This window comes from Rhea pennata, chromosome 7, assembly GCF_028389875.1.
Source record: "Rhea pennata isolate bPtePen1 chromosome 7, bPtePen1.pri, whole genome shotgun sequence".
NCBI classification, from domain to species: domain Eukaryota; kingdom Metazoa; phylum Chordata; class Aves; order Rheiformes; family Rheidae; genus Rhea; species Rhea pennata.
In genome coordinates this window covers 9,803,289-9,816,260 of record NC_084669.1, presented here as the reverse complement: position 1 = coordinate 9,816,260, position 12,972 = coordinate 9,803,289, and the positions used below count along the sequence as shown (strand labels likewise).

At 36.5% G+C, this 12,972-nt stretch overlaps 2 protein-coding genes across 3 annotated transcripts in view; one reads left to right on the top strand and one right to left on the bottom strand.

Annotated features, from left to right (window-relative positions):
* Positions 1–3,593, top strand: part of HABP2 (hyaluronan binding protein 2) — a 30,528-nt gene extending 26,935 nt beyond the window's left edge. The window contains exon 13 of the mRNA XM_062580391.1: positions 3,538–3,593. The gene's annotated coding sequence lies outside the window, so the exon portion shown is untranslated. The remainder of the gene's footprint in view (positions 1–3,537) is intronic.
* NRAP (nebulin related anchoring protein) overlaps positions 1–12,972 on the bottom strand; it is a 53,949-nt gene that overhangs the window by 15,326 nt on the left and 25,651 nt on the right. Inside the window, exons 21-29 of one of the 2 annotated variants that reach the window (XM_062579737.1) lie at positions 11,332–11,430; positions 9,338–9,442; positions 8,713–8,820; positions 7,783–8,094; positions 6,812–6,916; positions 4,414–4,512; positions 2,513–2,617; positions 2,011–2,118; positions 1,140–1,253 (exon numbers count right to left, since the gene is read on the bottom strand). In XM_062579737.1, the coding sequence (XP_062435721.1) occupies positions 1,140–1,253; positions 2,011–2,118; positions 2,513–2,617; positions 4,414–4,512; positions 6,812–6,916; positions 7,783–8,094; positions 8,713–8,820; positions 9,338–9,442; positions 11,332–11,430 (1,155 nt within the window). The remainder of the gene's footprint in view (positions 1–1,139; positions 1,254–2,010; positions 2,119–2,512; positions 2,618–4,413; positions 4,513–6,811; positions 6,917–7,782; positions 8,095–8,712; positions 8,821–9,337; positions 9,443–11,331; positions 11,431–12,972) is intronic. The other variant, XM_062579738.1, reaches the window with a different exon arrangement.

Genomic DNA, 12,972 nt, shown 5'->3' with positions numbered 1-12,972 from the left:
AAATTGACAAATGAATTCTTAATTCACTTCATTTCTAGAAAGCACAATAAAAAGTTGACGTTACTGCCTTAAGATAAAACCCAAACAGCCATATTTAAAAAAGAATCACTACAAATCCTCATTCAAAATATTTGCTGGTCTCAACTGATTTGGCCAGCTTTATTTTATAGTTTTAAATGCTGTTTTGTGGGGCAAGGTTCCCCCACCTGTTGGCTGTGGCCACGAAAAGAAAGCCCGAGGGATCTTTAAAGAATTTTTTTCACACAGAATTTCCAGATAAGCTCATGCAAATTTCAGATGGTCAGACAGTTCATCCAGATAATGAACATCTATGACTGTTGATGCTCATCAAAATAACTTGAAGTAACTTGGCAGATGGCTGAATTCTTCAGAAACTTATTGGTATCTGTATGAATTGAAGTATATCATCACACAAGAAAGTATCCCAGAACAAGCCCATCGCTCACTGAAATCCAGGAACACATTCCCATCTATATCCATGATCGGGCTTGTTATGTGTAATTTTGATAAGGAAATAAATGGTTCTTCTGAGATTACTTATATGCTTAAAATCTGGATTAAACCAGTGTTTAAAAGGTACTGAACAGTACAATGTTTACAGATAATGAATGAAATGTAATTCTTAGCACTTCCCAAGACCAAGTGGGAACCATTGTATGACCAAAAAACCAACTTAAATTCCAAAATCACATTCATTCTATAGCCTTTCAAGAAAAGAGCAATTTGAAAATAATCATAATTATTTGAAAATAAACTTTGTATCACTACTAAATTTATTTACTTGTGTGCAAAGAATACTAATAATTCTAAACTTAAGCTGTCTCTGAGTGATAATTTTGCAGAGTAAAATGTTCTAGGCCAGGAAACAGGGGCTTAGAGCAAGGGCCATGCAAGAATACATACATCTGTTCTTACTGTCAAATTAATGTTATTTTAAATAATGTGAAAAATGGTATCATCATGATTATATCAAAATATCTACAAAGTATGAGAGAAAGCCTTCAGTTTGAAATAATATGACAAGAAGTTAATTCACAGCTAAGTACATCTTCCACCAGGAACTACTTTCTGTTAGGAGAAGAATTCCAAAATACCCACATCTTCTTTCTTGTACTTACATCACTCTGTACCAATGCTGCATGAACCGAATGAGCAATATGAATATCACCATCCAGGCCACGTGAGCCAACCATCTGTCCTTTCATTTTCTCAAATGCCTCCTTATATTTGTGCTGAAAAGGAAGTAAGAATAGAAACCTGAATGAAAGTGAAGAGACACAAGTATCAGTCAAAATTGTTACAATCCAAATAAATGAGTTCTCATATTACGGAAGGAGAGCTATGGAGAATAAAATGTGCTATATTTAATATGCTAATAAATCTGAATAAACCTTAAGAGGATGCTAAGAATACCTCATCTGTGTAAATATTTTATCTTATTTAGAGAAAAAAACAAGAAATACACAAATTAACACTTAGAAAGGTTAGTTACCTGCTACTACACAAGAGGGGGAACACAAGAACCTAGCGCAGGTGCTACAGATTCCACTGAGGAACCTCTCCATTAGCTCTCTAGAAAACTCAGAACAATGAGTATCCTATCCCTGAAATTAATTTATATCTCTTTACAACCTGTAAGTAACACCCAAGACAAACACTGAATGCTAGAGCTTCATGACCAAGCCCTCCACTGCAAATCTTTCCTAGCAGATGGTGCCTGATAGCTCCTAAACAATCCCTGTGACCTGCCTGCATGCAAGTTGGTCAACTTTGCTAATAGGTGTTTGCTTTAGCAAACTTTCCCTTGCTTAGTTACCCAATAACACTCATTGTATCTGCATTTCCAAAAGCACAACAATGAATTAGACTGAGGCAGAATGTCTCCCAGCTGTAGAGTTGGCTGGACATGCTGTTTCCAGCAAGAGTCACTCAGTAGAGCAGAAAGATTCCGGAGTGACTGAAGAAAATATCAGCAGTAAGTTCACCTACGTCACTTATGATTTCACCCGAAGCCTTTGCTGCCTGGAAGGGAATGGCATCTAATTTCAGTTGATAGCCACCATCTTTTATCTTTCCCCAGGACTCCTTATAGCGAATCTGGCAGGAAATATGGGATAGAAGTGAAGCAGAGTAGCTGTTCAGATGGTTGACACAGTAGCATTACTGTTAGCCTCGCAATTTAAGCATGTTTTTTACATTCTATTCTAACAAAAAGGACTGACATAAATTAAACTATCAACACACAAGAGATATAATCAAATCACAGATGTCCATTATAGAAATGTACCTGTTTGTTCATTCTTAATCTTACTAAATTAATAGAGGTTTCATACAAAGTTTGTCAAGAAGTTTAATTTATCACTTTACTTCAAAAATATTTAGACTAGAGAATGATTACATACTGGAGAGAGGGAAAAAATGTTTTCCTCTAAGTCCAAAGCACTACTGAATTTTTCCCTTTCCTTTAAAATATTAGAGGTCAGATATGTACCTCACTGATATTCATAGCATTTAATTTGGCCTGAAGGATTTCTGGAAGATCTGCTGTTGGTGTATACTGATGCTTTACACTCTCTCCATGCTCCTTGTATAGCCTCTGGAAATAGAGAAAAATCTTAGTAGAGAGTACTCACTACACATTCAATCACTAGTTCAAATAAACATTAACAAACAGGTTAACGAAAAGCAGAGAGTACAGAAAAATGACAGCAGCATTAATTAATAAAGACAGGTGTATCAGTTAAGAAGTATTCAAAAAGTTTTGGAGTATGATATACCTAGCACACTAGAGAGAAATTCCTTGACATTCTAAAGGTATAAATTGATGAATATGAAAATTCAGATATCCAAATATTAATCTGATATGAATTCCAATATGTGAGTAGAGAGGAAGAATTAACAGTTTTTATTAAGAATATGCAGCCACGAGTGGTCCACAGACACTTCTGTAATTCTATGGAAATCTAGGGACTTTAGGTTTCCCAAACATATATCTTTCTAAAATTGTTAATTTTTAGCAGGTATTTAGCAACTACTCCAATATTATTTCCAGCCTTAGCTGCAAGGCAGTGCTCAATGGTCAATAAATGGTAAGATATAAAAACCTCAGGTCCTAAAATAGGTGTGATGAGCCAGTTATATCACTCTTTGGAGGAAGCATAGCAGGTTTGCTCAGGACTAGCTATCTTTCAGATGTCTGCAGACAGATAAGAGTTCTGTGCAGTTAACTTGACTTTCACCTACACAATGCCCATTCAAAGTTCACCTCTTTCAAATTATTTTTCTTTCTTATCTCAGTTTCTTCTTACATTGACACTGTAGTTTTCAGACTAGTAGACTAGCACAGATAGCCTCCAGTTTCTTTTTTTCTTTTTTCTTTTCCTTAGACATGACCCATGTCTTGACCACCCATCTTGCCTTTCCTAGAAATGTCATTTTATCTGAGAGTTTGAGACTAGGCTGTGACTAGGTTAGATGAACCTCAATATTTAACTCTGCTGCCACTTTCTGTTGTAGGTAGACTCTCTGGTATAGCAGCTCCATCAGAGGAAAGTCAGTAAGAACTCCAAATGTGAAGGAAGAGAGCAGCAGACTGATTTTGACTGTGGCTCAGTGGAACAAAATGATTTACATTTATCCTGCCTGAGAAGTCTTTTGGATCTTGTTAATTAAAGCAAAGGCATAGACACTGTATGTGTTACAATAGCATATGTTTTACACAAAGTCTTTCATCTTCCTTTTCATTTTAAAAGTATCTTTTTTCTTAAAATAAAACATTCTCTCATGTTTGAAACTTGTCTTTTTTGAGTGACTTTTGCTTATTACTCACTTCTGTATTATCCCAGTTAAGTCTACAATAGTTCTAAATCGCTCTTCTATTAAAAATAAACATGTTTAAACACGAAACAGCCTCAGTTCTTCCCTTTTAGATTCCCCTCCTGGATTTCTCTCTCAGTAGGGTGACAGCTTGAAATTACTAGCTTTTTCTTCCTTGTCACGCTGCCTCACATTTTGTTTGCAAAGAATACATAGAAATCAAAGTTTGAAAGATCCGTCTGAAAAGGAGAAGACTCCCAAATGTCGTCTTCTTCAATGAATCTCAGAAAGCCAAGTCTCTAAGAGTCAAAGACCGATCTTACTCCTCGGTCTTACTTCAAAAAAAAATTGGATATTTGTACATAAATCTCCCATTCACTTTAGCATGATCTCATGGCTTTCCATTCCAAGTTAGAAACACGCTCTTTGTGAGATGCACCACACCAGAACACAGAAGTTTCATGGTTCCCAAGAATAATCTCAGAGAAAGAAACAGAGAGAAAGCCAGTGCTTCAATCAGGTCGTTCAAAGAGGATACCACTCTTATAATCATAATGTATATACATTATAACTTACATCCACAGCCTGGTTATAACTAATTCTAGCCTGGATCATCTCAGGAGTGTCTTTAATACTGGTAAACTTCAAAGCATATGGATGCTGACGGTACTTCTTCTGTTGAGCAGAAAAAGATCAAAGCTGTGAATTTTGTGCTGCTCTTTCATGCTATTTGAAAGAGAAAAATCATAGGTTGCTGGAGATTAGAGTGAATTTGTGAACATAATTATTATTCCTCTTTCCTCATCTTTATATCCTAGGTACTTTCAGATTAATATTTGTTTCATTTTAACAATAACCTTTTGCTGATTAATATTAAAGTATTTCTCCCCAAATATAAAGAAAACATTTCAAAAATCAGACTCTGCCTACTAAAATACTCCAGGATGCATGATTTGAAAATCTTTTTCAGATGGCTTCAAATACAGTATGACTGATTACATTTTTTATTTATAGTTGCTTTAAGCAAGAAATGTGTAAAACTGTAGTATGATAATAATGGCAATAGTTAAACTTATTGTTTGAAGGTTTAGGTTTCCTCCTAACACTTACCTACAGCAAAACTGTGCAGTCATTAACACAGTGCCTAATTATTACAAGTGTACTTTCAAGGTACTGATATTAATTCTCTTTGTTTGAAAGAGCCCATAGTAACTTCCGAAAGATCTTGTTATATATACATAATTAAAATGAAGGCTGCTTGACGGCTAACTTATATTTTATCTATATGCTTCAGTCACTAAAAGCTTCCCTTTCTCCATGGATTGTCATATATCCATCATTACTCTTATATCTTCTCCAAATAGAGTGTACTAAATTTTCCTGATGCCTGAGATGAGCTCTCAAATCAATAAGCATGTTCATGGCACTTTGGAAATGGTTTATTGTTCAGTGTTCAAACTTAAAGGCATGTAAGCCTCCTTTAAACTGAGCTATGATCCACAAAGATGTGTTTGAGGTAATTCCTTGACTCTTTGGGAATTCAAAACCCTGATGTAAAGTATGTTAACTCTTTTAATGGATTACAAGCTTAGGAGCAATGTTTTGGTTTCAGAGGCCAAATCCCTTCGCAATGAGCACCTGTAACTGATTTTAATTGGAGACATAGGCAGCTTACTCTTTCTCCTGTTCAGTTGAGGAGACAAATGTTAGTTGATCAGAACATCTCTACATTTAGTTCTGAGAAACATTATGGCATTTGCTTTTTAGCAGAATTACAAGGGTTATTCACAGTGTGTATGTAAGAGAGGAGGGTCACACACATTTATAATTATTTAGTACTCATTAAAAGCTTGATATGAACAGCCTAGCATGTCAAATCTCAACATGGCAAAATTTTCACTATTACTGCATCAGGAACAACCCTAACTCAAGTCAGAACTACTATTTAAATGGTATCATGCTTTAACAATAGTCTATCCCAAGCAATTCACCCCTTACCACCAACTGCTCTATAGAAGCGGCAATCATCTAGTACAAAGATATGTATTGTAAACACTTGCATTTTTTGATATTTGGTCACAGTTATTGTCCTAGCTGGCATTGCTGCATTGGCTTTTATGAAGTTATCCTGTTTTACACTAGCTGAGAATCTAATTTATTGTGCCCCAAAAGTCAGTTTTCATTGCAGATGATTGTAAGGGGAAAAAGATAAAGTCAATAACTAGACTGATGTGAAAGGACAATTGTATCTTTGCTCAGACACTATATCAGTGGTTACATTTTTTTTTTTTTAAGTGAATGGACAGATGATTCCTGCCTCACCAGTTATTATCTAAAACATCATGAGATTCAGTGTCCTACTGAAGCAGATTTGGCCAATAGGACTCACTCTGCAAAATGAACACTGCAAACCTTTTAACAATTTCCACCAACATCTCCTTGGAAGGCTTAAAGGAACTGGAATAAAGGATTCTAGAGCTCACCTTTTCAAGCAAGTGATACTAGTTATAGAAAGAAAGAAGGATGAAAACCATTGAGAAAGATAGATAGCTACAGAGATATATATGAATTTCAATATCTAATGTGAATATATATGAAAAAAGAAGCAAGAAAGAACTTGTAACTTTTACAAAAGAGGTTCTGGGTGCAATGACTGCATCTTTTCATCATCTTTCCTGTTTTGCTTCATTAAAAAGGTAGGCTAGTGGGTAGCAATTGAGCACTGTTTGATTGCCATTATTATTCATAATATCATTTGTCACCTACTTGGTTTTTGCAAAGGCTATATGGACTCCTACTGGTGTGTGTTTGGTATCTGGTCTCCCTCTAATTACCAGCCCTGTCCCTGGTTTTGAGGGCTTTCATGTAGTATGCCTTTTTCTTTCCCCTTTCAGTGGAAATTATTTTAATTTTATACAGACATTTTGCACGCATTATGCAGCAAATTCTATTACATGCTGTCATGAAATCTCACCTCACTAATGAGTTCTCCAGCCTTCTTAGCCTGCTCCACATTTAATGACCCAGTGGCTATCCATCCGGTTCCTTTCATCCAGTTCAAATCTGCTCTGTATCGGTTCTCACAAAGAAAAAAAAAAAAAAGTCCTATTGTTGGTGTTCAAATACTTAAAGTACTAATAAAGGATTCAGATATCTAGAGAGCAACAACCAAGTCAAATTAAAGCCTGCTTTTGTTTATTTAATTCTGTGCAGTTGCAAGGAAAACAAAAAAAAAAAAAAAAATAGAGAATGAGATGGCACTATCAGGACTCACCTGCATTTGTACAGTATGCTTTGCAAAGCAGTTTCTAAAAGTGGTCTATACCTTACTGTCATTGGTAATTCTTACTCTGACTGGGCAAAAAATTCAGCATCTGGTATGCATTTTTCAAAAGGACATTCAGTATTTGCAATGATATGATATTTAGCACTTCCCAGCTGCTATCCTCATGTTACACCAGGGAGAAAGAATTTCATTTGTTTTTTTCCCATACATCTTTAAGGAGGAAGGATACAGGTACACTTTTCCTTTTCCTCACAAATCTCTCATACCAACAGGCTACTGAATTCCAAAAGTTTATACAAGCACTATAGCTAGGATTCCCAAAGAAACTAAATGTGATTCAGCACCTATATCTCAACAAGACTTGCAGACATACGTATCTTAGTTTGCTTTAGAAGTTGTCTTAAAAGCTCAGAGTGGTAAGTCTGACTTACAGTAACCATATATAGTGTCAGACAGTGTATCTAATGGTTACACCAGAGCATGTGACCATAAAACCTTAAATATACACATCTTAAACACGCCTCTTGGGCAAATTAGTAGTTAATAGTTTAAATATTAACTGTTTAATAGTTCAAAATGCTAATACATAAATATCTAAAGAAACTCATCCCTAAGCATCTGAAGGGGTTGAGTGAAACAGGCTTAAGCTCTGGACTTACATCACTTTGCAATCCATAGGCCCACTTGGCCCATGCCACTTTCATGTCAGTAGGCAGAGCAGTGTAGCGATGGAGGGCTGTCTTGTATCCTCTATCTGTGGCCAAATTCTGAGCCTTTTTGGCATGAACAAGGTTGACCATATCCATGGAGACATGGAACTGAGTCTTTGTATCCTCAAATGCCTTCTTGTACTCCAGATCACTTTGCAACTTTGACATTTGAAGGGAATGAGCCATCTGCGAATCTTCCTTCACAGCTCTCACTCCAATCAGCTTACCCTTCGTTTTTTCATAACTTTCCTTATATTTTACCTGGAAAGAAACAAATAGATCATAAGTAAATGATCTATGTTCTCAAGCTGGCAGCTCTGTAGTAGTCAACCAGTTGTCTATAAATTTTGTGACACAGTGGGTGAAGAAGTAAGAAATCCATTTGCAAAAGAGAACTGGAATGCCTTAGAAATTAGGAAGTGTCCATAAAGAATAAATCCTTTTATAATATAAGTATCTTCTCAAAAAGCTATAAAAATTACTGTTATCTCCAAGAAAAACAACTTTTCTTTTAAAAAGATTGAGTTTCGAAGGTTCTTTCAGGAATTTTCTGGCCACCTTTAAATGTATTACATTACAGTGTTTCACAGGAGATTTCTAGTTCATTTTGAGCTCTAAAATTTACCCTCGGGTCAAAAGGGAACAGAAAAACAGAGTCAGCATGTGGGGGAAAACAGAAAAAAAGGGAACAACGAATTGCTTAGAGCAAATCTTATGGCCAATTATGGAATAACAATCACCTAAAGAATTTCTCCATTGCTCTTTAGCATGAATGGAGCTCAGGTCACTGAAACAGAATTGACATCCCCAACACTCTGGTAGCAACCTGGAATGTCAGTTGTCCTAAGAATAAAGAAGGCTGATGGAGTCCATACTCACATCACTTGCCAGATCCCTCTTTGCCTTAGCAGTCAAGAAAGACAAAGCATCAAGTCGCAGCTCAAATCCTTTTTCCTTCTGCTTCTCCCAGTTACTCTTGTACAGTTTCTAAAAAGATGACAATAATACAATGATATTATTACTTTCAGTATATTCTGTTTGTTTTATAGTCACCAAAGCTCTCAAGCTGCATCAGACTGGCATACACTCCACTAGGCATGCAATCCCTGAACCAATGACCATATGTCCAATGATCTAATCCTGGTGTCTGTGCTTACATACCAGTGGATACTGTACACTCATTATCTCACTGGTTCCATTGAAACTGTTGATGTGTCACTGACCACTCATCTGAGTGAAGGTAACCACAGAAAATAAACCACAGGTTTTCCACAGAAAATAAACAGGTTCAGACCCTAAAACTGACAAGTCTTCATTGCAACAGATATATCCTGTATTTAATCAAGGGCATATAGTTTGACCATAATGTTTTTACACCTAAAACATTCAGACCATCTCAGAGGAAGCCTGAGATGTACCTACAGAACAAACATTTCAACAGCAGTTTTAACTGGAAGTTAACATACAGGAGTGAAAGAATCCAACCCATCATCCCCTGCAGTACCTCACTGATATTTGCAGCATTTGCTTTGGCCAGTATGAAGACAGGATCATCTTTGCTGATTGTGTACTGATGTAGGAACTGCTCTTTTCCTGACCTGTAGGCAACCTGACCTCAGAAAGCAAGGCATGATTAACAAATAGTCTATGCTTAGTTTCAAAGGAATACTGATTAAACATTACTGATAAAACATTACAAATATTCAAGGATTTACTAGGGTTAATTTACTTAGTGAATTAGTCTTTAGCAAAAGAATTTTTAATTCTTAGTCCGAATTTAAAAGCTGACCCCAAAAGCCAGGCAGACCAAATCAGTCACGGTTAAATGTCAGCAGTGAAACAATATGCAGTCCATGATACCATAGTTCTCCTTCCTAAAGTTAGTTACTTAACAGCCTACAAAGCTGATAGGAATTCATACTCAGTACAAAATGTATGCAAGAATATATTTTATTCAATATTAAAATGCAGCTTCTTTTCATGTGGAATAAAACATATTTAATGGGACACAGTAATAATGAAATTTAGGCATGAAAAGAAGAACACTATGCACTTGAACCTGTAGAGAACATTTGTGAAGTACAGGTAATTGCCTACATAATACTCCATCAAGGACTAACATTCCAATTTTAAATAAAAATACCAAGGATTATGACCCAATTAGGAAACATCTACATTTTCTGTATCAGGACAGTTTCAAAAGAAAGATGAGCTGCTCTGCTTCAGAACCCCATAAAACTGTTGGAGGAGTTGTTGAAAAGCTAGGAAAAGATGTTCTATCTCCTCAAGTGTGAAATTTCTTGCATCTCACAGACAAAAATATACATATTGTCCCTACTAGTAAATTTCTAAGTCCAGGGCTATTAAACTGTTCTCAACACCCATACAGAAAGGCAACAATATCCAGTACATAGGAATTAAGTACTGTAAGCCAGCAGAGCGGCACTCTCCTCTGATTCACACTGGTTTAATCTTTGAAACACACAATACTTTCATCTAAGTAAGTGTTAAGTTTTTAATGACACAGAGGAACAAATAAGGAAATAAGATTGCTAACTGAAAAAGACCATTCATATTATAACTGAGAAGATGTTAATATCTCCAGTTCAAGACCCAACATACTAAAAGGGAAAAAGAAAAAAATTTGGCAAGTCATTACTATCCCTAAATTAGCTGATCAGTAATTTTAGCAGTAGGTTTCTCTTGTTTCAGAAAGTTAAAAGTGAGCTGCTATCAGCTAGGTCCTGCCAGGAATTCCCAGATGCCATCTAATAAGGTAACTTGGCCATGAGGAAGAACAGGGAGTATTTTGAAGGGAAATCAGTTTGGGAAAATGCGTCTATTTTGTTCTTTTACTAAAAGTATCTTTACAGTAACAGCTGAAGAAGGTGCAGTTTATCATGGCCAATACAGTTTAAAATAGTCTGACATGACCCTCAGTGGAGAGGAACATAGAACTCTGGTCGGATGTATTTTAGTCTCTGATGATGCCTATTTTGCTTTGAAGTGCTGTCTAAGGATGAGACGGGAACACTGTTCTCCCTCCTGCTTGCTTCCTCTCTATCTCATTGATAGCCTATCTTGGTGTAATGCCGCAGGAATACTCAGGCAGTCTCTCACAGACACATTTCAGCTTCAGTTGAACCCAGTTTATAGACTTGCTGTCTGAACTATCAACAAGTGACCCAAGACTGTCTTGTAAAGGTACTTCTCTCTCCCCACCCACACCCCGTTTCTCTGGCCATTATTGTCATTATGAGCATAGCAGCCTGTTTCTGTTCCCATCAGTTTTTGTTGTTTATAGTTGAGAGAATTTAGAGAGAATTCATCAAATAAACACATATAAACCCTCAAGAATAAATCCCAAAGAATTTCAAACACTGGAAAGTTTCATGACTGGGCTGTCTTCCCCCTCCCTCCCCCCAGCATATATACCTCAAGAATGAACATATTGATAATAAAATATCTCCAAAGAGAAAAATTCAATCAAGGACTCACATCACTTTGCAGTTCCTGGCTTTTCTTGGCATGCTTGATCTGAGAACTGTCAGCCACACTGGTGAACTTCAGAGCATCAGCCTTCTGTCTGTACTTTTTCTAGATCAAATTAAAGTGAGTTACACCAAAGTTGCTACAACACTTACCTTTTCCAAAAATTTAGTCCTTTCAAACAGTGCATTCCTGATAAAAGACAGAAGTCCCATGTAAATTCCCACAACAGTTTTAGCACAGGGAACAGCAAAATACACTTCCAAATACTTTACAGTGCTAATATCTTCTGCTGGAATGACCACAGTGGTGAATAGCACAACAGACATGCCGAATGTATTGCTGTCAACACTGCAGAGCTACTCATTTGTGCCAGATGCGCTGGCTGTGTATTTCCAGGATCTAGACTGCACATGAATTATTGTGCCCTTCACAAACTAGATATGATTTAATTCAGTGCCCAGGAAACCATGTGAGCTATGCAGCCAATATTACCATCACATTTTATTACATAAGACTTCTCAAGTATACGTATGTGCTGTTCAAATCACAGTACATCAATGTTTCTGAGATATTTTTAAATTATCAAGATCAGGGCTGTTTTGAATCAAACTCTGCCTGAGTATTGTGAGTATCTTCTTTCAGAGTAAGCTAAACATTTCTTTCTGTCTTTGAGACAGTACTGGAAAATGTAACACACTACTTGAAGACTTCAGTATGATAGAGAGACCAGGCAAGCACTTCTTGCGTAGTTTAGTCAATCTCTTATTCTAACAGTTCAACAGTGAAGTGGGATATTCCACCTAGGAGGGGTGTAAGTGCACTTTTTCATTATCTGGCATCTCAGGAGATAAATCTTTGTTTGTACTGATGGGGGAACAGATCAGTTTACACTGTGACTCTGCTAGGGAAACACAAAACAGAAGTTATAAAAGCACCCAGCACTTCAAAGAGGTGCTCATTGCTTTATTTTAGGAACTTGGAAGGGAGGAAGACAGATTAAAAACAGCATGTTTTGTCACATTGCATGGAACACAACATAGTGACATTCTGAAAAAAAAAGAAAAAAAAGAAAAGAAAAAAAGACAAAATGCCAGACTGCATAGCAATAGAGAGCTCTAAAATAATATCCACAAGTTTTCAGTTTAACTGACTGTCAGCTATCTCTTGGCCTTACAAGGCATCAAAATGTAAAGGTAGATCATTATGGATTAAACTATTATGGAAGTGATTATTACCACAGCACACCACAGCAGCATATGTCAGTCTATCTTTAGCAAGACACTGGATCTGAGAGCAGCTGCTCTTCTTTTGTTTCTAAGATGTATTTTCCCCCTTGCAAGAGCAGTGAGTGAATGTCAGAGATCCAAGATATCAGTGTGTGATTTCCAGTAACTAACTGGCTTCTGCTCATTCCTCCAGCACTAAGTAGGATTTTATCCATCTTGTCAAACTTCTCCTAATTTATTCTTCTTTCTATCCTTTAACTTTCCTAGCACTAGTGAGACAACTCAACACAGCTAAGCAGCTGAGGAATTGTACTTCCATAAGGTTAATGGCAGTGCAAAACCATGAATTAATCAGGAGAAAGCAATGAAAATCAACTCAAGGTGAAGCTGGCAGTAAAGGCGTAACACTTACTTGCTGAAC